Source organism: Oncorhynchus mykiss, chromosome 16, assembly GCF_013265735.2.
Source record: "Oncorhynchus mykiss isolate Arlee chromosome 16, USDA_OmykA_1.1, whole genome shotgun sequence".
Taxonomy (NCBI): domain Eukaryota; kingdom Metazoa; phylum Chordata; class Actinopteri; order Salmoniformes; family Salmonidae; genus Oncorhynchus; species Oncorhynchus mykiss.
The window spans coordinates 33534751-33561253 of NC_048580.1; the positions used below are offsets into that span (position 1 = coordinate 33534751).

The 26503-nt window shown below is 41.1% G+C and overlaps 1 protein-coding gene across 1 annotated transcript; it reads left to right on the plus strand.

Moving 5' to 3' along the window:
• Nucleotides 1-10646: 10646 nt before the first annotated feature.
• On the plus strand, nucleotides 10647-26024 carry kiaa2013 (KIAA2013 ortholog). The gene is made up of 3 exons (XM_021565632.2): nucleotides 10647-12290; nucleotides 17271-18133; nucleotides 25526-26024. The coding sequence occupies exons 1-3, from the start codon at nucleotides 11321-11323 to the stop codon at nucleotides 25556-25558; spliced, it is 1866 nt and encodes a 621-aa protein (XP_021421307.1). The 5' UTR covers nucleotides 10647-11320; the 3' UTR covers nucleotides 25559-26024.
• Nucleotides 26025-26503: the final 479 nt, after the last annotated feature.

A 26503-nucleotide genomic window follows, 5' to 3' on the forward strand; every position in this document is an offset into this window, starting at 1 on the left:
AGAATACTAGCCAGTGTGTAGTATAATACCCAAATATGAAAAAGGATATTATACCCATAATGCAATTTCATTACCCTAATTCAGTTGCTAGATGTAAATCTACTTCCCCTAGGTTTCATGTCATAGCTGACACCCCATTCCTTCTGCAGACATCTTTGAATATTAAATTGGAACAGATATTTAACCGTTTTTGGGAAACATGGTAGCATAAAAAATGATTCTGTTACCAAACTTTGCACCTGCACAGTTCATCCAGTAAATGTATTTTTGTAAAGTATTCTGTGTAAATTGTTCAAAGTAGTCATTCTGTGGTTTGCTAAACTTTCAAATCAATGGTTTTTGTTTCGCATACATTTTAAGTTGCTGTATAAATACAACATATCTGACATTGTATTCCCATTTGAACTTTCTTGTCAAAAGACTCCAGTCACCCAAGTCATAGACTGTTCTCTCTGCTACCACACGGCAAACGGCCAGGTCTAGGTCCAAAATTAATTTCTGACCATCTATGTTATCTACATTAATAAATGTCTATGTGGGCTATGTTATGTAGGTAAAACCTCTCGTTCTCTCAAACAGAATTAAGGAACATAAAAGTTCAAATCAGGAGAAACGACAGAGATTATACAGTTGCAGTACATTTCAATGACCAAAAACATGAAATTTCTACCTTTAGATGTGGCAAAAAGAAAGTAAAGATATCAGACAGGGGAGGTGATATAAATAATACTCTGAGCAAAATGTATTTTGAGATTTTCACCCTCCAGACATTCCCAGAAGGTCTTAATGATTAAGACACAATATGCTGCAATAGTTTGTCGGGGGGCTAGGGTATTCTCATATCTGGAGTATTTCTCATGTCTTATCCGGTGTCCTGTATGAATTTAAGTATGCTCCCTCTAATTCTCTCGCAGGACCTGAGCCCTAGGACCATGCCTCAGGACTACCTGGCCTGATGACTCCTTGCTGTCCCCAGTCCACCTGGCCATGCTGCTGCTCCAGTTTCAACTGTTCTGCCTGTGGCTATGGAACCCTGCCCTGGTCATTGGATATGCTACCTTGTCCCGGAACTGCTGTTTTCGACTCTCTCTCTATCGCACCTGCTGTTGGCTATGAAAAGTCAACTGACATTTACTCCTGAGGTGCTGACCTGTTGCACCCTCTACAACTACTGTGATTATTATTATCTGACCCTGCTGGTCATCTATGAACATTTGAACATCTTGGCCATGTTTTGTTATAATCTCCACCCGGCACAGCTAGAGGAGGACTGGCCACCCCTCATAGCCTGGTTCCTGTCTAGGTTTCTTTCTAGGTTCTGGCTTTTCTAGGGAGTTTTTCCTAGCCATCGTTGTTCTACATCAGCATTGCTTGCTGTTTGGGGTTTTAGGCTGGGTTTCTGTACAGCACTTTGTGACATTGGCCGATGTAAAAAGGGCATTATAAATACATTTGATTGATTAAATGCCCATGCATGTTATGTTGTAAATGTGAACATGAGTTAAGGCTGCCACTTCAGACAACTCTGGCGTTTTCCTAAACCCAATGATTTATGAAAACTTACTTGATAGGTCAATGTCCTCATTGATGTTTTACAGACTTGTTTAATGCGTTTGATGTACACACTTTATTAGAATACTTATGAAATGCACATTGTTATATTTGGTAACACTTGCTTATTTTCCCTCGACTGATACCCCATTCGATGCATTGAACGGTAGTGGCCATGATATTGTCCAAACTAACAAATGTCCAAAAGTTTACCCAACCTTAAAAATACTACGTTTGCGTATTTGCACTATTGCAGAGGTTTTCCAGGTGCACTGTTGTGCCGTGCGCCACCTCCAAAAGCACCTAGCCTACAACTTTTTGACTTGGAGGATTAGTTGATGTGTAAACTACTGGAAAAAAATGAACTTTGCGACCTTTTGCCACATTTCAGGCTTCAAACATAAAGATATAAAACTGTATTTTTTTGTGAAGAATCAACAACAAGTGGGACACAATCATGAAGTGGAACGACATTTATTGGATATTTCAAAAGATTCTTCACAAAAAAATACAGTTTTATATCTTTATGTTTGAAGCCTGAAATGTGGCAAAAGGTCGCAAAGTTCAAGGGGGCCGAATACTTTCGCAAGGCACTGTAGGTTTTGGGAGGAGGAAGAGAGGTGGAGGGGCACGAACCCAAATAATTGATTTTACATTTCATTTTTGTATTGAGTTTACCACCCTGGGTGGAAGAAAAAGAAAAAACCACTAAAGCATTACATGTAGGTGTTCAGAGTTAGACTAGATTTTTAGTCACCTTACCAATTAATGAATGTGCTCTCAATCATATCTCGTAGCATTTACATTCGATAGATTTAGCACATTTTTTGCAAAATTATTTTATACTCCACTATCTTTCATGAGGACATACACACACTGACCCATAAGTACACACACCATTTAATTTAGGTCCTATAGATCAGTGTCAGCATAGAAACATTACAAAATCAGTTGAAGCATACTTTAATGTGATGGTGGATGTGAATTGTATTATGGGCTCATGTTAGGGCTAGGAGTTTATACTGGCCATAACCTGGCCTCGAAATGATAATGCCAATCAACTGCTGCTGTGAGAATAGCATATCCCACTGCACTCTATTTTCTCTCTCTCTCACACACACACACACACACACACACACACACACGTGCAAAGCAAAGAGAGAGACAGTATGATGTAATGAAAACTAAATAAAGCAGGATCAATTTTAATAATATAAGACTGAATAGATCCTCTGGAACTCTAAATTGCCCAGTCTACGGCTGCTCTCACAAAATACATACTCAAGGCTACACTACCACCTTGTGGACTTTGTTTTAGCCAGGTTCAGCATCTTGTGAGAGCAGCCATAGATGTTTTTTCTATTTGTGTGATTGACTGTACGTTTGTTTATTCCATGTGTAACTCTGTGTTGTTGTTTGTGTTGCACTGCTTTGCTTTATCTTGGCCAGGTCACAGTTGTAAATGAGAACTTGTTCTCAACTGGCCTACCTGGTTAAATAAAAGGTGAAATAAAAAAATACAAAATTATTTGAGTGAAACAGTGTCGGATTCCAGATGGACAAGCACACGTACATTATCAAACAGCTATATTGTTTGTTCTCGCTATTCTCATTTTAGCAAGCTATATATATATCAATGCATTATCTAGTGCCTTCAGAAAGAACTCATACTCCTTGACTTACTCCACATTTTGTTGTGCTACAGCCTGCATTTTTTTTAAGACACCCATACAATATCCTATAATGACAGTGAAAATGTTTTATATATATTTAGCAAATTTATTGAAAATTAAATACAGAAATATTACATTAACATAAGCATTCACACACCTGAGTCAATACTTTGTAGAAGAATATTTGGCAGCAATTACAGCTGTGCGTCTTTCTGGCTAAGTCTCTAAGAGCTTTCTACACGTGGATTGCGCAATGAACAAAAAGTAGGCCTAATAAACCCAAAGGAAAACCCAGGCTCAATGCTGCCTGTTAACCCGGAAGCATGCCACTCTTATCCTGTCTGTTTCAGTCGTGTCCACCAAACAATAACAGGGTTTAAATACACATACCCACAATGCATCAGCCAATAGGAGGACGACCTGACACAATGATTAATTAACCTTCACAATGCAAGAAACTCAACATGTTCAGTTCATAAACATACAGTGCCTTGCGAAAGTATTCGGCCCCCTTGAACTTTGCGACCTTTTGCCACATTTCAGGCTTCAAACATAAAGATATAAAACTGTATTTTTTTGTGAAGAATCAACAACAAGTGGGACACAATCATGAAGTGGAACAACATTTATTGGATATTTCAAACTTTTTTAACAAATCAAAAACTGAAAAATTGGGCGTGCAAAATTATTCAGCCCCCTTAAGTTAATACTTTGTAGCGCCACCTTTTACTGCGATTACAGCTGTAAGTCGCTTGGAGTATGTCTCTATCAGTTTTGCACATCGAGAGACTGAAATTTTTTTCCATTCCTCCTTGCAAAACAGCTCGAGCTCAGTGAGGTTGGATGGAGAGCATTTGTGAACAGCAGTTTTCAGTTCTTTCCACAGATTCTCGATTGGATTCAGGTCTGGACTTTGACTTGGCCATTCTAACACCTGGATATGTTTATTTTTGAACCATTCCATTGTAGATTTTGCTTTATGTTTTGGATCATTGTCTTGTTGGAAGACAAATCTCCGTCCCAGTCTCAGGTCTTTTGCAGACTCCATCAGGTTTTCTTCCAGAATGGTCCTGTATTTTGCTCCATACATCTTCCCATTAATTTTTAACCATCTTCCCTGTCCCTGCTGAAGAAAAGCAGGCCCAAACCATGATGCTGCCACCACCATGTTTGACAGTGGGGATGGTGTGTTCAGCTGTGTTGCTTTTACGCCAAACATAACGTTTTGCATTGTTGCCAAAAAGTTCAATTTTGGTTTCATCTGACCAGAGCACTTGCTTCCACATGTTTGGTGTGTCTCCCAGGTGGCTTGTGGCAAACTTTAAACTACACTTTTTATGGATATCTTTAAGAAATGGCTTTCTTCTTGCCACTCTTCCATAAAGGCCAGATTTGTGCAATATATGACTGATTGTTGTCCTATGGACAGAGTCTCCCACCTCAGCTGTAGATCTCTGCAGTTCATCCAGAGTGATCATGGGCCTCTTGGCTGCATCTCTGATCAGTCTTCTCCTTGTATGAGCTGAAAGTTTAGAGGGACGGCCAGGTCTTGGTAGATTTGCAGTGGTCTGATACTCCTTCCATTTCAATATTATCGCTTGCACAGTGCTCCTTGGGATGTTTAAAGCTTGGGAAATCTTTTTGTATCCAAATCCGGCTTTAAACTTCTTCACAACAGTATCTCGGACCTGCCTGGTGTGTTCCTTGTTCTTCATGATGCTCTCTGCGCTTTTAACGGACCTCTGAGACTATCACAGTGCAGGTGCATTTATACGGAGACTTGATTACACACAGGTGGATTGTATTTATCATCATTAGTCATTTAGGTCAACATTGGATCATTCAGAGATCCTCACTGAATTTCTGGAGAGAGTTTGCTGCACTGAAAGTAAAGGGGCTGAATAATTTTGCACGCCCAATTTTTCAGTTTTTGATTTGTTAAAAAAAATTGAAATATCCAATAAATGTCGTTCCATTTCATGATTGTGTCCCACATGTTGTTGATTCTTCACAAAAAAATACAGTTTTATATCTTTATGTTTGAAGCCTGAAATGTGGCAAAAGGTCGCAAAGTTCAAGGGGGCCGAATACTTTCGCAAGGCACCGTATGTATTCATACCAGCACACATATCAATAAAAAGGTGCTTCGGCCTGATCTTCGCATTACTACAACCAGGGATTTAAACATGTATGTCCCCCTGGCATAAGCTACTACTGCATTACCGATACCTTGAACAAAGCACTCAAACACATCCACTGTTCGCCTGTGAAAACTCAGACCTGGAAATGAACAGATAACACTCTTCAATTAACAAGGAAAACAAGGTAAACATATACATTTATTTTGCTTAGCCTTAACGATATGATAGTTAAACATTGTAGCTGTAAATTTTGACCAGTATATACACATGATTAGAACAAGCATCATACTGGGCACTGCACAACAAGAGGTTTTGCACACACAAACCAACTGTGGGCGTGCGACAAACTCGAACACACATTTCTTCTCTCTTTCACAGATGATCTTCAATCAAAAGGACATTGCTAACCACACAAATACAATTAATAAATGTGCTTCTCATAAATCATTAACCGTTTGCAATGTTTGGTTATTTAGAATAAGGCCTGGCTTTAGATGAGGTGACAGAGGACATAAGGATGATCATCACAGTATCCATAACAGTGGTGGCTGCATCATAAGCTTGAAAATGTGGAAAGTGGTACTTAATGTGTTGTATTTGATTTGCCACAAACATATCACTTTGTATTCCGGACAACAGGTTAATCGCTTTGCCACATTTTTTGCAGTGTTACTTTAGTGCATTGTTGCAAACAGGATTTAGGAATATTTTTATTCTGTACAGTCTTCTTTCTTTTTACTCTGTAAATTAGGTTAGTATTGTGGATGAACTATAATGTTTTTGATCCATCCTCAATTTTCTCATTTTACATTTGAGTAATTTCATATTCAAAAAGGCACTCGCACATCCAAGCGATCTTTGCTGCAGGTGCATGGGAACAGTTGAATAAGAAGAGAGAAAAAATAAGAAACCTGCATACTGCTCTTGCTAGTATCACTGCTCTTTATTAAGCTTTACGTATCGGCCTCAAGTCTTCTGTACAGAGCTTTTGTGAGTGTTTATAATTTGCACCCTTATGTAGACATTGCTCCACCCACATCCATTCAATGCATCAAGGGGTGTTGGAGTTGAGGGAAAATAAGCAAGTGTTACCAAATATAACAATGTGCATTTCAAAAGTATTCTAATAAAGTGTGTACATCAAACATGTCTGTGAAACCACAATGAGGACATCGACCTAGCAAATCAAACTTTGTCACATGCGCCGAATACAACAAGCGTAGACCTTACCGTGAAATACTTACTTACAAGCCCGTAACCAACAGTGCAGTTCAAGAAGAGTTCATATTTACCAAATAAACTAAGGTAAAAAATAAATAAAAATTATCAAAAGTAACACAATAACGAGGCTATATACACAGGGTACCGGTACTGAGTCAGTGTGCAGAGGTACAGGTTAGTTGAGGTAATTTGTACATGTAGGTAGGGCTGAAGTGACTATGCATATAGTCGGGTGGCCATTTGATTAATTGTTAAGCAGTCTTATGGATTTGGGGTAAAAGCTGTTAAGGAGCCTTTTGGTCCTAGACTTGGCGCTCCGGTACCGCTTGTCGTGCTGTAGCAGAGAAAACAGTCTGACTTGTGTGACTGGCGTGTGACAATTTCATGGGCTTTCCTTTGACACTGGAAGCTGGATGCTTGGCCCCAGTGATGTACTGGGCCGTACGCACTACCCTCTGTAGTGCCTTTCGGTCAGATGCCAAGAAGTTGCCATACCAGGCAGTGATGCAACCAGTCATGCTCTCGATGGTGCAGCAGTATACGTTTTTGAGGATCTGGGGAAACATGCCAAATCTTTTCAGTCTCCTGAGGGGGGAAAGGTTTTGTCATGCCCTCTTCACAACTGTCTCGATATGTTTGGACCATGATAGTTCGTTGGTGATGAAGACACCAAGGAACTTGAAACTCTCGACCCGCAACACTACAGCCCGTCAATGTTAATGAGGGCCTGTTCGGCCCGACTTTCCTGTAGTCCACGATCAGCTCCTTTGTTTTCAAATAAGTTTTCATAAATCATTGGGTACAGTACAAGAAAAAAACAGAGTAATCTGAAGTTGCAGCATTAACTCATGTTCCCATTTACAACATAATGATGAAATGCCCATGCATGTTAAGACCTTCTGGGAACAATGTCTGGAGGGTGAAAATCCCAAAACATTCTCTTTTGCTCAGAGCATTAATTATATCACCTCCCCTATCTGATATCTTGACTTTCTCTATGCCACAAAAATCACAAAAAAAAAAAGGTAGAATTGTCATGTTTTTGGTCATTAAAATGTTCTACAACTGGATAATCTCTGTCATTTCTCCTGATTTAACTTTTATGGTCACTAATTCTCTGTTTGAGCGAACAAGAGGTTTTACCTACATAACACAGCCCACATGGACATTACCAAAAGGTCTTGGTGATGAGACTCATGCATGTTACAGTGCCTTCGGAAAGTATTCAGACCCCTAGACTTTTCCCACATGTTTTTTAACGTTACAGCCTTACTTTAAAATGTATTTAAAATCCTCATCAATCTACCACAATACCCCATAATGACAAAACAAAAACAGTTTTTTATAAATAAATAAGCATTCAGACCATTTACTCAGTACTTTGTTGAAACACATTTGGCAGCGATTACAGCCTGGAGTCTTCTTGGGTATGACGCTACAAGCTTGGCAAACCAGTATATGGGGAGTTTCTCCGATTCTTCTCTACAGATCCTCTCAAGCTCTGTCAGGTTAGTTGAGAAGCATTGCTGAACTGCTATTTTATGGTCTCTCCAGAGATGTTCGATTGGCTTAAAGTCCAGGCTCTGGCTGCTCAAGGACATTCAGAGCCTTGTCCTGAAGCCACTTCTGTGTTGTCTTGGCTGTGTGCTTATGGTCGTTGTCCTGTTGGAAAGTGAACTTTCGCCCCAGTCTGAGGTCCTGAGCGCTCTGGAGAAGGTTTTCATCAAGGATCTCTCGGTACTTTTCTCCATTCATCCTGACTAGTCTCCCAGTCCCTGCCGCTGAAAAACACCCCCACATCATGATGCTGCCACCACGCTTCACAGTAGGGATGGTGCCAGGTTTTCTCCAGACGTGACACTTGGCATTCAGGCTAAAGAGGTCAATCTTGGTTTTATTAGACCAGAGAATCTAGTTTCTCATGGTCTGAGAGTCTTTAGGTGCCTTTTGGCAAACTCTAAGCGGGCTGTCATGTGCCTTTTACTGAGGAGTGGCTTCCGTCTGGCCACTCTACCATAAAGGCCTGATTGGTGGAGTGCTGCAGAGATGGTTGTCTTTCTGGAAGGTTCTCCCATCTCAACAGAGAAACTCTAGAGCTCTGTCAGAGTGACCATTGGGTTCTTAGTCACCTCCCTGACCAAGGCCCTTCTCCCCCGATTGCTCAGCTTGGCCGGGCGACCAGCTCTAGGAAGAGTCTCAGTGGTTCCAAACTTCTTCCATTTAAGAATGATGAGGCCACTGTGTTCTTGGGGACCTTCAATGCTGCAGACATTTTGTGGTACCCTTGCGCACGTGTACCTCGACACAATCCTGTCTCTGAGCTCGACGGACAATTCCATCAACCTCATGGCTTGGTTTTTGCTCTGACATGCACTGTCAACGGTGGGACCTTACATAGACAGGAGTGTGCCTTTCCAAATCATGTCCATCATGTCATGTCCAATGCACCCGAGCTCAATTTCGAGTCTCATAGCAAAGGGTCTGAATACTTAAGTAAATCATGTATTTCTGTTTTTATATGTAATAAATGTGCAAACATTTCTAAAAACCTGTTTTCGCTTTGTTATTATAGGGTATTGTGTGTAAATTAATGACAAAAAAATGATCATATTTAATCAATTTTAGAATAAGGCTGTAACTTAACAAAATGCAGAAAAGGGGGTCTGAATACTTTCCGAAGGCACTGTATATTGTAAATGCCACCACTTCAGACAATCTTTTTTTTTAACCCATCGACCAGTTAGGTGCCTTTCCTAGTGAGGCATTGGAAAACCTCTCAGGTCTTTGTGGTTAAGTCGGTGCTTGAAATTCACTGCTGGACTGAGGGACCTTACAGATAATTGTATGTGTGGGATAGAGATGAGGTATTCATTTAAAAAATCATGTTAAACATTATTATTGCACACAGAGTGAGTCCATGCAACTTATGTGACTGATTAGCAAATTTCAACTCCTGAACCTATTTAGTTTTGCCATAACAAAGAGGTTGAATACCTAGACTCAAGACATTTCAGCTTTTCATTTTGAATTAATTATTACAATTTCAAAAAACATAATTCCACTTTGACATTATGGGGTATTGTTTGTAGGCCAGTGACATTTTTTTAATGCAATTTAAATTCAGACTAACAAGAAAATGTGGAAAAAGTCGACAGTGTGAATATTCATGTGCCTTAATAACAAATTTGTATTCAATCCATAAATACGAATAAATTGCTAAAATTACGAGTTGGTTTAGCCACAAAAAAAAAACAGGAACCATTCCTTTGTCTCACACCTTGGGCCCTCTCTCCCACACGCCCATAAGCTTGATACCTGTAACATCTTAATGGATAACTTATATATCCTAACTTCACTTTGCCAGGCAACTCAACTTTAAAACTCAAAAGAACAGACAATGACTCGTCTGTTTCCTCCCTCTCACCCCCCTGTCTGTGTTGCATCAAACGACGAGCATCACATACACCGGGAATATTTTCCCACAGCTAGTCAACGTTTATATCTACTGCTACCCCAGGTACCACTCCTTTCATTGGTGCCCTTTTCTTGAGAAGGAAACAATTCACTTTCCTTGCCCCCATTCGTTTTACTTCGAGCGCATTCTTCCACTGCCCAACAGAAACACAAACAATTATCACTAGACCAACTTCTAGTTACCCTCACCGATTCCACCTGACCCAACACCCCCACAGTGAAACCACAATAGGATCAGCCAAAAGGTAAGAGTCCACCTTTTCCACTTCACTCCTACTGTCACATACTCTTCTTCATCCTGATCCTCGGTGCATACCACGGTCTCCGATAACTTTACCACATCTACCACCTCCGATACTTCACCCTCATTCACTTCCATTTCTTCCCCTGTCTACCATTCTTCTTTGACAAACCATCTCCCTTTTTCCCCACAATTTCTATCCGACTCAAGCTCACCCTCTTCGTCCCTCAATCTCTTAGACCTCTTCTCTCTCACTTTTCCATCAGTTCAGTCACAAACTTTCTAGCTAATAAAAAACACAGTGTCGTAAAAATTCCCAACTAATTCCGACACTTCCGGTGCTATCATCCAACGTGATTTGCGGTAATTTCAGTAAACCCATGCAGAAGTGTCAACGATAGATTGGTGAGTTGCTTGAAAAGTATTCCAGCTCAAAAAGGAATGAAATCCCAACTGCTAGACATAAGCGACAAATGAGCAACAATTGCACTCAATGGATTTATTGCCACGATGTGAGAAACAAATGCAAAGTGTCGCCTAACTAGCAGCGCAATGCTAGTTTGCAACCGCCATAACTTAGCTAGCTTGCTAGGTACGTTAGCTCACTTAACTTGTTTTGGTTAGCTTGTTAGCATGCTAACTGGTTAGGTTTGACAGCAATCAAGATTTGACATGGACATTTTAGCTAAGGTGCTGTTATTTGGATAGCAACATACAGTAGCTATATAATATTTGAGTACCAGGTTATTAGCATCGCTAGTTAACGTTATCTAGCTAGGTAAAGTTAGCTTAACTACCGTGTGCATTGCTAGCTACTATAGTTGTCAACAGGAAAGACTTCCTACACTAATAACTCAAAACTTAAGCAGTCATCTCCTGATCTAACGTTGATATTGGTTAGAGAGAATGGAGAACCACCTTTGACGGTCCTGTTTTTTTTGTTATACTGGTAATTAGGTACTATTGCTAACTACTCAAATTGCAAACTTGAGTTATAGTGACTCTAAAGCATAAATACAATGTGGCTCCAGCAAAGACTAAAGGGCCTACCAGGTCTGCTGTCAAGCAGCTGGGCTAGAAGAATGCTCATTGGACTGCTGTTTTTCCTAATCTTCTACTGGTACCTTAGCTCAGACGGCGCTTTGAGGTTGTTCAGTGGCTTAGGCCAGTCGGGTGGGCCAGCTGGACAATGCCTCCAGACTGAGATCCACAGGTGGAAGTCACTGGTGGACCGGGGCGAGGGAATCTACACTACTCCCCAGGAGAAAGCGGTCACGCCTTTCGTCTCAGGTAACGGCCATTTCCTGGTGGACATTGACTCCAACAGACTGTGGGTGGCCTCATCCTCCCAGCCCGGCTCGGCCCCAGTTTACCAGACTGAGTACTCACCCATAGTGGGCATCCACGTCCCGGGGATGCGGGCCAAGGCGAGGGCCACCATGCTCTGGTTCCGCAAAGGGGCTGTCCTGTCCGTCCGCTGCGTCCTCCCAGGGGGAGCCGGCAGCTCCGGATCAGCCCGTGACTGCCTCACCATCCGAGAAGAGTTCATCGCCCACCGCAGCCGGCCCAATGTCTTCCTCCAGAGGATCCACATCAACAACCCCTCTGAGCGGGCCGCCACCCTGGAGGTGTCCACCGAAATGCCCTCATTCGGGAGCAAGTTCTCAGCCAGTGTAGAGAAGGTGGAGGACAAGGAGGTTGTGCTGTCATCGGGCCGCGTGGTTCTGCCGGAGAAGAACCAGATAGTGCTGGTGGTGGTGGCCACCAATAAGCTGGGCAGCCGCATCCAGGCGGCTGCCAAGTCAGAGTTTTCCGAGAATGTGTTGTCGGTGGTGTGGATGTCAGAGCCCATCGAGTCGGCCAAGCTGGAGGAGACCTTCACCAGGCTCCGATACGGAGCCAAGAAAGAACTGGGAGAGCTGCTGAGGGCCAACGTAGAAGATCTGGTCCAGGACCACCAACAGGCCTGGATGGACCTCTTCATCTCTGGTGAGTGAATACAAAGTCGAGGCTGAGATGCCATGCCTTTTGCATTGCAGTGCAGAATGATGTTGTGGTATTTAGATAACTCTCACATGCTTTCTCATAGACTACAGGATGAAACAATTATTGGATGGTATTTGCATGCTACCTGATTATGATGAATGACTAGGCTAATGAATGATGTAGTTCTAGATCAAATTACAATAGAGCTGGGAGATATAGACAAAATTCCATATCGTGGTAAATCAAAGAAGAAAAAAATTGCGATGCGATACAAGTGTTGATCCCATGTTTTATGGACTGAAATAAAAGATCTCATAAATCTTCCATACGCACAAAAAGCTTATTTCTCTAAAATAAAATAATTTGTGAGCATTTCTCATTTGCCAAGATATTCCATCGACCTGACAAATGTGGCACATCAAGAAGCTGATTAAACAGCATGATCATTACAAAGATGCACCTTGTGCTGGGGACAATTAAAGGCCACTCTAAAATGTGCAGTTTTGTCACACAACATAATGCCACTTATGTCTCAAGTTTTGAGGGAGCGTGCTATTGGCATGCTGACTGCAGGAATGTCCACCCGAGCTGTTGCCTCCAGCGTCATTTTAGAGAATTTGTCCAACCGGCCTCACAACCGCAGACCACGTGTATGGCGGCATGTGGGCGAGTGGTTAGCTTATGTCAACGTTGTGAACAGAGTACCCCTATGGTGGCGGTGGGGTTATGGTATGGGCAGGCATGAGCTACGGAAAATGAACAGAATTGCATTTTATCGATGGCAATTTGAATGCACAGAGATACCGTGACGAGATCCTGAGGCCCATTGTTGTGCCATTCATCTGCCGCCATCAACTCATGTTTCAGCATGATAATGCACGGCCCCCCAATACAATTAATTCCATTCCCCACCCCCAAGAACCCCCCAATGCACCAACAACCAAGATAAGGAACTAAAGAGAAAAAAGGAAAAGACAGAAGAAAACAGCAAACAACAATGCAAAAAAAAATTAAACAAAATAATACATTTTAAACAAAGGACATGAAGGACAACTGAAATCATAACAGCAATGCCAACTGTATATGTTTGTGTGCATGTCTGGCACTATTACATGTATGTGTGTGTTCTTGTATGTGTTTATTTGAATGAGAGTGTGTGTATAATCATGTGTACAAACACCTGCACGGCATCAGCCTCAAACCGGCATTAGTTGTAAAAACACTGCCACTTAGTGTCATTCAAATGTACTTTGTTTTATTTAGCTTTTTTTTCCCTTTATCTTTATCTTATATTTTTTTCCCTTTGACCATCATTCTCTCTCACACACAGCACCTCCACTCCCACTTGTCTCCAATTCCACATACCAACCCTCAGCCCATCCCATCTATCTCTGCTGGCCATCCACTTCGGTTTCTATGCAACACATATCTTTCAACTATGCTATGATGTTTAACGTACAATTTCAATCTATCTAATCGAATAGAATCTACAGATTGCGTGTTGAAGATAAATACTTTTACTAAGAGTATTAGTAATTGACTGACCCGGTCTCTCCAGATCTCCTAACAGTACTATTTCTAGGGTCAATTTTAAATCAATGCTATGCATTTTCAGCCATTCCTGAACCTGAGACCAGAAACAGGCTACCTGAGGGCAATACCAAAATAAATGCTTGATTCTGTATCCTCACAACAAAATCTGCAGAACTTCGATGATTTTATGCCCCAAATATTCAACATTTTGTTGGTGGCAAGAATTCTATATAATAATTTTAGCTGAAAAGCAAGTCTTTAAATCTTGCGTTGTTTCATATATCAAATCATACCATGGAATCGGTACATCAAAAATCTCTTCCCAACTATTTTAAAATCTGTATGGCACAGTTGTCAACATCCTGGTCCTCAAATGAAACTTTCCTAATTATGTTATTTTTATTCCTCCGCCAGTTTTGATTCTTTATATTGGGCAGACAGACCAGTTCCCCACCTCCTCCCGCTGCCACCCGCCTCCTCCATTTTTGGGGCAATGTTGTAATCAATTGGTTGTACTCTTGGATTGAGCAGACCTTCCCGTACAATTCTGATAACTCCATGAAGGACATAACTTTACCATTACAATTTACAATATAATTTAATAATTTCAAACATCTTTCCCATAAATACAGGTATTTTATCAATTTGAGTTCAGCCATAATATTTGTGGTAATATTTGTTCTATCTTTTCAGGGGGATGAAATTGTAGCCAGCTCTGCAATGCGTGTTTGAAAAAGACAGAAAATCTCACATTTTCTAAATGTCCATTGCTTGTGTTTCTTGGCCCAAGCAAGTCTCTTCTTCTTATTGGTGTCCAGTAGCAGTTTCTTTGCAGCAATTTGACCATGAAGGCCTGATTCACACAGTCTCCTCTGAACAGTTTATGTTGAGATGTGTTTGTTACTTGAACTCTGTGAAGAATTTATTTGGCTGCAATTTCTGAGGCTGGTAACTCTGTAATGAACTTATCCTCTGCAGCAGAGGTAACTCTGGGTCTTCCATTCCTGTGGCGGTCCTCATGAGAGCCAGTTTCATCATAGTCCTTGATGGTTTTTGTGACTGCAAAAACCGTATTGACTGACCTTTATGTCTTAAAGTAATGATGGACTGTCGTTTCTCTTTGCTTATTTGAGCTGTTCTTGCCATACTATGGACGTGGTCTTTTACCAAATAGGGCTATCTTCTGTACCTTATCACTACCCCACTACCTTGTCACAACACAACTGATTGGCTCAAATGCATTATGAAGGAAAGAAATTCCACAAATTAACTTTTAACATGGCACGGCTATTAAATGAAATGCATTCCATGTGACTACCTCATGAAGCTGGTTGAGATAATGCCCAGAGTGTGCAAAGGGTGGCTATTTGAAGAATCTCAAATATAAAATGTATTTTGATTTGTTTAACACTTTTTTTGGTTACTACATGATTCCATATGCATTATTTCATAGTTTTGATGTCTTCACTATTATTCTACAATATAGAAAAACCCTTGAATGAGTAGGTATTCTAAAACTTTTGACCGGTAGTGTACATTCCTTACACATGTAAATGTATTAATGAGTTTGAGAATGGTGACATGAATAAGTACATTTCAAGCTAGAATCTAACAGCAAAATAAAAGTAAGCTACCGGAGACAACTCTCATCTGGCTATACCTGCTGAATGGGGCTTACAATATATTTAGATTCTCCACCAGCAATAGCTTTGGTAGTTTTGCTTGAAATAATATATGTTCATTTTTAGATGTACAGGTTACAAGTACAAGTTTAAAATGTCATAGCAAGGACAAAAGTCACTTTTGCAAGGTGCACTGCTTGGCCGAAGAGAAGATCAATCTGTAAAAACATCCAAACGTTCAAAACCATTCGATTTTGAGTTGGGGTGGTGAAATCCAAAGTTGTGCTATATATTCATTGCCTATGTCATAGCTAATTTGTAAACAAATATTGATACATTACTAGCTAACACTTAATCTGCAAAATTGCAAGTTAATTCGTAGGTGATGGTGATTTCAGAACCAAAGTGCGGGGACAAAAACCATAGGCTACAATCTGATAGTGTTAGTGGGGTGGTAGATACCTTGTCTCCCTTAAGCGGCCTACATAGTACATACATTATTTATACCCACGCACAAACACGTACACACGTCAGCACAGAGAGGCCATGAGCTCCATCAGCAGATTTGAATTTATAATGGAACATTAATATGTTTATGCAACAAATGGTAGTGCATCGAACCGAATTGCACCGATTCGTTCGCTAATCAAACGGAATCGTTTAAACTAAAACATATTGTTCCTGTGTCGGAACGGAGCCCATTTTATCTAGATGATTCGTATCGAATCCACATCCCGACTATATCAGGAAGTCTAGACTGATGTCCTACAAAAACTTTCCAGCGCTAGACCTAGGCTACTTTGCTCTGCTCATCGGGCGCATCAAATAACATTTTATTGGTGTCCTAAACAGTACATACATATGAGATGAGTAATGCCAGAAATGTAAACATTATTAAGTGAATGAGATACCGTAGAATAGTATAGAAAACAGTACATACATATGAGTAATGCCAGATATATAAACATTGTTAGTGACTAGTGTTCCATTCCTGAAAGGGGCCAGTGATTTCTAGTCTATGCCTATAGGCAGCAGCCTCCAAAGTGGTCGTGATTGCTGTTTAACAGTCTGATGGCCTTGAGATAGAAGCTGTTTTTCAGTCTCTCAGTCCCAGCTTTGATGCACCTGTACTGACCTCACCTTCTGGATGATAGCGTGGTGAACAGGCAGCGGCTCGGGTGGTTGATGTCCTTGATGATCTTTTTGGCCTTCCTGTGACATCGGGTGCTGTAGGTGTCCTGGAGGGTGGGTAGTTTGCCCCCGGTAATGTGTTGGGCAGACCGCATCACCCTCTGGAAAGCCTTGCGGTTGCAGGCGGAGCAGTTGCCGTTGCAGGTGGTACAGCACGACAGGATGCATTCAATTGTGAATCTGTAAAAGTTTGTGAGGGTTTTAGGTGACAAGCCAAATTTCTTTAGCCTCCTGAGGTTGAAGAGTCTCTGTTGCGCCTTCTTCAGTCGATTTCAGTTTGTCAGTGACGTGTACGCCAAGGAACTTGAAGCTTTCCACCTTCTCCACTGTAGATGGGGGTTGTGCAAAAAAAAGAAAACACCAAACATGACACGTAATTAAACACTGATAGATAAGGACAGCCACACATTTGAAATACAACGATATACAAAATACAAATAATACAACAAAAAATATTACAACTACAACAATTGTGTGTGTCTGTGTGTGTGTTTGTTTCTGTGTGTGTATCCCCTTCACAGTCCCCGCAATTCCGTGAGATGTTCTGGAACGTCGGTACTTTTCAGTTGATCATCCCAGCTCTACTATGTTGACATATTCTGTTCCCACATCTGCTGTGTGTGTATCTGTCCTGCAGGGGTGGAGATGCGTAAGATCACCGACGCACACACGCCATCCAGCGCCACAGTCAACACCACGCTCTACTACGTCCTCTCGGCCTCACCGGCTCCCCTGCTGGACCGCCGTCTTGGCACTGAGGAGCGCGCCCGTCTGGAGTCCAGCCTCAACTACGCCGACCACTGCTTCAGCGGGCATGCCACAATGCACGCTGAGAACCTGTGGCCGGAGCGGGTCAGCAGCGTGGCCCAAGTCCTGCAGCTGGTCAACCTGTGGACCCTCACCCTGCAGAAGAGGGGCTGCAAGGTGCTGGTGGCGGCGGGCGCCCACGGCGTTATGCAGGGTGCCGTGCTCAGCTTCGGAGGCCTCTCATTCAACGAAAACCACCTTCAGTTCCAGGCAGACCCGGACGTGCTGCACAACAGCTACGCGCTGCGGGGAATCCACTACAACCAGGACCTGATCAACCTGGCTGTGCTGCTGGACTCCGAGGGCAAACCATTTCTGCACGTGTCAGTCAAGCCCCAGGAGAAGCCCGTGGCACTGTACGCCTGCGAGGCGGGCTGCCTCAACGAGCCGGTGGAGCTGACGTCGTCGCTGGTGGAGGCCAAGGGCCACGTGTTCCCTGTGATGGTGACGCAGCCCATCACGCCGCTGCTCTACATCTCCACGGACCTTCGCCACCTGCAGGACCTGCGGCACACGCTGCACCTCAAGGCCATCCTGGCACACGAGGAGCACATGGCCAAGCAGTACCCGGGCCTGCCCTTCCTCTTCTGGTTCAGCGTGGCTTCGCTCATCACCCTCTTCCACCTCTTTCTCTTCAAGCTCATCTACAATGAGTACTGTGGCCCCGGCGCCAAGCCCCTCTTCAGGAGCAAGGTATAAAAACACAAACACAACTACTTTGAACTGATGAACAAAAAGCTATCCACAGCAAACTGATTTGAACTGATTAACAACTAAACTGTCAGTTGTTCTCTTCTCGATTTGTTTTTTCTGTGTGGTGGCGAGAATTCCCTTTTTCTTCAATGCCTTTTCGGGTGTCTATCTGTCTGTCTTAGCAGAGATATAGTTTGGATGTGTGTGTGGGATTTTGTCTTTGGAGTGGATTTGCATAATTGCTGTGCACCCCCTCGCCCATTTTCCTGCTCTCCTCTGTACAAACCAGAAATTATTTGGTGTGTTGTCTTTTCTATGGATGAAAGCAATATTTTTGAGAAGTCATTTGACGACAAATTATCTAATTGGAAAGTAAAGCACAATATTTAGTGGGGTCTGAAATTATTGACACCCTTGTTAAAGATAACCCTCGTTAAAGGAATAATCACTGTATAAAATAAATAACTCCCAATACGGAGCTTTGGGAGGTTGTATTATTTTTATATTAATACAGTTGCTCTGAGATTTTGTTTCACAAGTCTCTCAAAATGAGTGCAAAATTATTGACTTCCCTAAAGATTCTTATAAATAAAGTAGTCAAAAGTTTCGAATTTGGTCCCATATTCCGAGCACGCAATGACTACATCAAGCTTGTGAATCTACAAACTTGTTGGATGCATTTGAAGTTTGTTTTTTGGTTGTGTTGCAGATTATTTTGTGCCCAATAGAATATGAATGGTAAATAATGTATTGTGTCATTTTGGAGTCACTATTATAAATAAGAATATAATGTTTCTGAACACTTCTACATTAATGTGGATGATTACGGATAATCCTGATTGAATAATGAAGTTACAGAGGGTCAAAGATCATACCCCCAAGACATGCTAACCTCTCACCAATAACTGGAGGTTAGCGTGTTTGGGGCATGATCTTTAACCCTCTAACTTTCTCACTCAACATTATTCACGATTAATTCAGGAGTATCCGTAATCATGGTAGCATCCACATTAATGTAGAAGTGTTTAGAAACATATTCTTATTTACAATAAAAGTGACTCCAAAATGACACAATACATAATTTATTATTCATTTCTGTTGAAAACAATCTGAAACGCAACCAAAACGAACTGCAAATGCATCCAACAAGTTTGTAGAGTCACAAGCTTGATGTAATCATTGCGTGCTAGGAATATGGGACCAAATACTAAACTTTTGACTACTTATTTATTATTTGGGGCGGCAGGGTAGCCTAGTGGTTAGAGCTTTGGACTAGTAAACGAAAGGTTTCATGTTCAAATCCCCGAGCTGACAAGGTACAAATCTGTCGCTCTGTTCCTAGGCCGTCATTGAAAATAAGAATTTGTTCTTAACTGACTTGCCTAGTTACCTTAAATAAAGGTAAAAAATATTTTACAAATAAAAAATTCTATGAATAATTAGGGGTGTCATTTTGACCCCTACCTCTTTGAAACGAAAAAAAATTGTACTTGTTAAACATTTGCTCAGAGTAAGAGAAGTTGCATTCGTATAATATAATCCCCCCAATATAACTCAGTATTTGAATTATTTATTTTATACAGTCATTATTGCTCATCTACATCAAGGATGTCAACAATTTCGGACCCCACTATATTTTGCAATGACTAGCCTTTTAATTTAAGCCTATATATGAGATATGTACATTTGATTAGAAAACGTCTATGTCATTGATCACAGCAGTATAAGGAGTCCTCATTTAAGATGTCGGACCACAAAATCCCAGTTCTATTACTGAACATTTAACTATATGCACTAGCGTTGTCATAATACTAGTATCGTGTTAAGGAAAAAACAAAACATGAAGCGGACTTAATTTCTCCAGAATAACTGTCCTAATGTTGAAAAAACACAAAATAAGTAGGTTTTTCAAGACCATAGTTTCATATTTTTCATGTTTTCTTTTTTGCCATGGATCTGGTATCGTAGTGTCGGGATACTGGTGTTGTGACAACCCTAACACGCACTAATGCATCAATAATATAGTCTTACTTGTTTCCTGACGCAAGTTGTTTTAGTCCATCGATTTCAGAAACAGTGCAAGCAACCTCCTTTTGTTGTACCTTATCAGAGAGGATGAGGCGACGTGAGTGGGTTTACTCCACCCAAAATCTGTCCACGTCAAGCAGATCATTATTTATTAATCAAGTGGAGTTTTTGTATGAGGGCTAATCAGTGTCAAATTTAGTCTAGTTAAAATTCATGTGTGAATCTTATTTTATCTAATAAGGTTTCGTAATGCTTAGGTTGTTACAAGTGTACTGATATCAATGTGATAACGTGACTTTTTGAGAAAATACACTTTAAATCGGAGTTGTCCCGGTTGAAATTCGAGGCAAGCATAGAATCTCACTCTCCATTGAATAAAAGCGGTTGACGTCAACACACCTCATCAAATCGAAATCAAATTTTATCGGTCACATACACATATTTAGCCGGTGTTATTGCGGGTGTTAAAAAAATAAAATAAGATGTATCCACCAATCCAAAGACGGGAGTAGGCGGGAGCTTGACAGCCTGCCGTTTCCCTCTGTGGACAATGAATCCCATTGTTAGTGGAGACACAAGCATCTCGTCATTTTATCCATTATCTTTGACCTTATACGTATTTCCAAATGTAAGCTGCTTTTCCTGTCCGTGTGGATGCAAACAAGGTTTCCCCCCAACCTTAAGCCTCTGGTATAGCCAATGATGTGTTTTGTCCCCCTTTGTTCAATCCCTTTACTGGTGCCTTCAAGTCTTCTCTCAATCAACAAGTGTACGAATGTGGGTTTTGAATCTTTTCAGTTCTGTTCGCTTCAGTACTATCCTAATTTCTACCACCTCGATTTGACACGCGGCATAATAATTTCAGCAAGAAATTACTGAACCCAGATCGACCCAAGGTTGAGCTTCTTGTGGTCCGCCATCTTAAATGAGGACTCCTAATACGTTCAATGACACACAAGTGTTCTAATCAAATGTACATGTCTCATTTTAGACTACAGGCCTAAAACGCTAGTCATTGTAAAATATAGTGGGGTCTGAAATTCTAGACTTTGTTTCAAAATGAGAAAGAAAATATGCCCATCGGGCATTTAGCCAAAGAGAGACATAAACTGGAAAACGCTAACGGGGTTAAACGAGGTGGTTCTAATCCGGGAATTTTCCAAAAGCTTCTTGATACTCATCTATCTACAGTATTTGTTGCAAAATTAGATGTGTGTTTGAAATAATGGGCACTACGAAGGATGGACATTTCTACTGTAAGTGGTTGTGCTTTGATTAACTATGACTGAGCGCCGCCAACTAATCCCTTTTCGCCGTGTGGCATCGTTTTGGTTTGTGTGTATTTTTTTTAGTTTTTGGATGGTGTTTTCTTTTGATTCACTGATTAAATTAAGGAATTCAATTGTTCTCTCTTTGATAACCAATATAACAATAAGCTTGCTGTTTACTCATATCTATGTGTGTATAGGCACTCATCCTATCCCCAACCGACTTCTAGCTCCTAGGCACTTGTAGAGATTTCGATGACCGTTCCAGTAGCTCCACATTGTCTTCTGATAGGCCAGGTGGAATTTCTGCCATATTTCTTACACCTTTCCAATCTTCTTAGATCACATTTGCCCTGGGGTTAGAAGCTCAAGCTTGGGTCGATTTGGGATTGGGGTAAATCAAATCAAATTTATTTATATAGCCCTTCGTACATCAGCTGATATCTCAAAGTACTGTACAGAAACTCAGCCTAAAACCCCAAACAGCAAGCAATGCAGGTGTAGAAGCACGGTGGCTAGGAAAAACTCCCTAGAAAGGCCAAAACCTAGGAAGAAACCTAGAAACCAGGCTATGTGGGGTGGCCAGTCCTCTTCTGAATATGAATTCAATCACTTTTTGACAGCATCCTTTTTGATTTAAACAAAACTTTGCATATATGTTTGCCCATGGCAGTGCTGGGCGTTATACCTCCTCAACCGTCCAAATTCAATATTGAAATATTGATCATTTATCTGACCGAGACGCGCTCAGACAGAAAGACGCATCAATCTCAGTTAAAGCCCCCTGTCCCAGTATGTGTAGCCCTTGTATCTGATGGTTTCTGGACCAAAAGAGTATGGCATGTCATACTATTTTGGTCCAGAAAGCATCAGATACACGGGCTACACATACTGGGACAGGGGGGCGCTGTTTCACTCGCTTGGATGCTTTCTCCAGTGATGTAGTTTCAGCAGAGAGAGAGGCAAAGTGAGAGGGCTCACTCTTGACAAAATCTGTCCAATGCGTTTCTATGGGAATAATATGCAGACCTAAGCTTGTCGCCAGCTTTCCCAACTTTGGGACAAAGACTCCCATTGTTAGGGCGGAGATACGAGCATCTCATCATTATATACAGAGCTCTGATTTCAGCCTCTTGCAAATTTGAAAGGAAAGTTGGCGGGTGCATAGGGCACTGTTAGGATGCTGGATTGCCCTAAAGTAAAGTGATGTTTTGCCAAAATTATGTAATTATTCCTGTCTAAAAATATATTTTTTAAATAATTCACCAAGGAGCTTGACTTAGCCATCCATTTGGGTAGGGTGCATGGCAATAGGTCTAGTTGATTGAGTTGCGGCTGTCGGTGAAAAGCGTCTAAAATATGTATGAAGATAATGTGTCTTCACACATATATACAGTGCCTTGCGAAAGTATTCGGCCCCCTTGAACTTTGCGACCTTTTGCCACATCTCAGGCTTCAAACATAAAGATATAAAACTGTATTTTTTTGTGAAGAATCAACAACAAGCGGGACACAATCATGAAGTGGATATTGGATATTTCAAACTTTTTTAACAAATCAAAAACTGAAAAATTGGGCGTGCAAAATTATTCAGCCCCCTTAAGTTAATACTTTGTAGCGCCACCTTTTGCTGCGATTACAGCTGTAAGTCGCTTGGGGTATGTCTATCAGTTTTGCACATCGAGAGACTGAAATTTTTCCCATTCCTCCTTGAAAAACAGCTCGAGCTCAGTGAGGTTGGATGGAGAGCATTTGTGAACAGCAGTTTTCAGTTCTTTCCACAGATTCTCGATTGGATTCAGGTCTGGACTTTGACTTGGCCATTCTAACACCTGGATATGTTTATTTTTGAACCATTCCATTGTAGATTTTGCTTTATGTTTTGGATCATTGTCTTGTTGGAAGACAAATCTCCATCCCAGTCTCAGGTCTTTTGCAGACTCCATCAGGTTTTCTTCCAGAATGGTCCTGTATTTGGCTCCATCCATCTTCCCATCAATTTTAACCATCTTCCCTGTCCCTGCTGAAGAAAAGCAGGCCCAAACCATGATGCTGCCACCACCATGTTTGACAGTGGGGATGGTGTGTTCAGCTGTGTTGCTTTTACGCCAAACATAACGTTTTGCATTGTTGCCAAAAAGTTCAATTTTGGTTTCATCTGACCAGAGCACCTTCTTCCACATGTTTGGTGTGTCTCCCAGGTGGCTTGTGGCAAACTTTAAACTACACTTTTTATGGCTATCTTTAAGAAATGGCTTTCTTCTTGCCACTCTTCCATAAAGGCCAGATTTGTGCAATATACGACTGATTGTTGTCCTATGGACAGAGTCTCCCACCTCAGCTGTAGATCTCTGCAGTTCATCCAGAGTGATCATGGGCCTCTTGGCTGCATCTCTGATCAGTCTTCTCCTTGTATGAGCTGAAAGTTTAGAGGGACGGCCAGGTCTTGGAAGATTTGCAGTGGTCTGATAATCCTTCCATTTCAATATTATCGCTTGCACAATGCTCCTTGGGATGTTTAAAGCTTGGGAAATCTTTTTGTATCCAAATCCGGCTTTAAACTTCTTCACAACAGTATCTCGGACCTGCCTGGTGTGTTCCTTGTTCTTCATGATGCTCTGCGCTTTTAACGGACCTCTGAGACTATCACAGTGCAGGTGCATTTATACGGAGACTTGATTACACACAGATGGATTGTATTTATCATCATTAGTCATTTAGGTCAACATTGGATCATTCAGAGATCCTCACTGAACTTCTGGAGAGAGTTTGCTGCACTGAAAGTAAAGGGGCTGAATAATTTTGCACGCCCAATTTTTCAGTTTTTGATTTGTTAAAAAAGTTTGAAATATCCAATAAATGTCGTTCCACTTCATGACTGTGTCCCACTTGTTGTTGATTCTTCACAAAAAAATACAGTTTTATATCTTTATGTTTGAAGCCTGAAATGTGGAAAAAGGTCGCAAAGTTCAAGGGGGCCGAATACTTTCGCAAGGCACTGTAATTTAATTTAAAATGTTGCATCATGAAGAAGCGGAGAGGGGTGTGGCGACGATATGGTGCGTCTCCAGAATGCATGCATCAGTAGGAAAGTGCCCATTTAGCCGCCAGTGGATCACAGTGTAACGATGTGTCCATATGGTAGAGAGAGGCTAGTGCTCTAGCCATAGTTGAGTTTGAACTTTTTAGATTTGTATCAATTTATGATTGGGGGAGGGGAGAGAGAGAGAGGGTTGTTGTTAACATTGTTCCTGTGTAATGCCTGAGTGTGCATCACACATGTGCATACCTACTGTAGACAAAGGTATAAGGAAATTAAACTGTTCCACGAAAATGTGCACACATTAATTACTGGCATGTAGATCGGTAGAAATTGTAGGATAAATTGTAAGCTTCCTCAAACTTGAAACTCCTGAGCTGCGTATGGTCTTTATTATTACACTTATTTCGAACATGTGTGCAAGCGCATGCACACACAGGAGGTCCTGGGAAAAAGTGGGCGAGCCTATGGAAATCAAATGCCCGTCCAACTGATTCATTCTGGCCCATGGAAAAATGGTCAGAAAGTGACTTTTTGGACCTGAATGCCAAAACATTCAGGAGATAGTATTCAAGAGCATGTTGTGTCTCAACCGATGGCGGAAACAACACAAAGACCTCAGATGTCAAATGGGCTCTAAGCTACAACCTATGCAAATAGGACAAAAATCTGAGTTTGCACATTATTGGATAATTGACTTTTAAGGTTGTTATTTTTTTATTATTTTTCTTAAATAAATTATGAAACAGTTTGACCACCTATTTGTACGTTTTTAAATGACATACATCTCAACCATTTATCTTTTCCAGTGATAATGACATGGATGTCTTATGGTATGTGAAATCAGTCAACTTTGAGCCACTTTATCTCTTGAATGTTTTGGTATTCATATCCGAAAGGTCACTCTCTGATCACTTCTACAATGGGCCAATATGTATGGAAGGTTTTGTTCAAATCAAAAGAGGTGCTATCAAAAAGTGATTTAATTCAAATGGATTTGTCTTGCATTTCCTATTTGCTCTTCCTGTTTATAACCCTCCCCTTTAAACTCACCAGGTGACGAAGCCAAGTGAGGAAATGGAAGCTTAGGAAGCAGCCATGACATCACAGGTGCAGAGTAGCAGCCAGTGAATTACATTGCCATAAAGTGTGTTACTGTTCTTGTCATCTGATTGGGGTCATTATTTGATAATGATATTTGTGTTGAGATGGTCAACGTGTTGATTTGACTTTCGACATGTTGGAGCTGAATTCAGAGAAAAAAGCTCACATTGCCTGATGAGGTCTTTCATTGGCAAGGCAAGTGAAAGTGTCATTCTTTACAGTGCTTCCATTCATTTTGGCAGGGCGACCTGTCGGTTTGAATGAATACCATCATCATTCACATTATTGGTCCTGTTGGTAAATGTTAATATCCATCCTTGCTTTCTTACTTGGAAGTCTAACATGGTCTAAAATGATTGCATTGGTAAAGGGTTCCACTATCTAGCTTTCACCAGTGTTGTTGTTACAGGGGATGGATTTTCTAATTATTTAAACAGGTCAATGTCCAATACCCCTGTAGTCTATTTTCTGCCAAGCTTAATATAGTCAAAATTAAGTATTAAAAAAATCTGAGGATCAGCTTGTGCCGAGCAAGTGTCAATTTAGTCTAAAGACCCATTGATATCAAACTGATGCTAAATTATCAGGTCCGTCCGGCAGTGTGCATTGGGTCTTAATTTCCTAGTGGAAAAAGTGAGTCTTATTGGTGAATTGCTCGAGTCTGCCACTCAATGCACTTCTTCAAGACCTCTGCTTCTGAACACCAAACATTGCTACGGTGACCAAAATATATTTACTTCCTGATCTTTTCCTGTCCCTTTACAGGAGATGTAGTAGTCATAGAAGTAGAATCCTAGAATAGGGATATAATTTATATGGTTCTAGTCACTGCTTTGTGCTGTTTCTACCATATAGAATTCTGGAATATGTGAGTTTTCCCTTCCCTTTTTTTCATGACATCTCATGACTGAAATGATTGCCACCCTTCAT

Coding starts and splice junctions, on each gene's coding strand:
- kiaa2013 (XM_021565632.2), top strand. CDS start 11,321: ATGTGGCTCCAGCAAAGACTAAAGGGCCTACCAGGTCTGCTGTCAAGC. Junction 12,291..17,270: donor GATGGACCTCTTCATCTCTG/GTGAGTGAATAC, acceptor TCTGTCCTGCAG/GGGTGGAGATGCGTAAGATC. Junction 18,134..25,525: donor AGCCCCTCTTCAGGAGCAAG/GTATAAAAACAC, acceptor TAAACTCACCAG/GTGACGAAGCCAAGTGAGGA.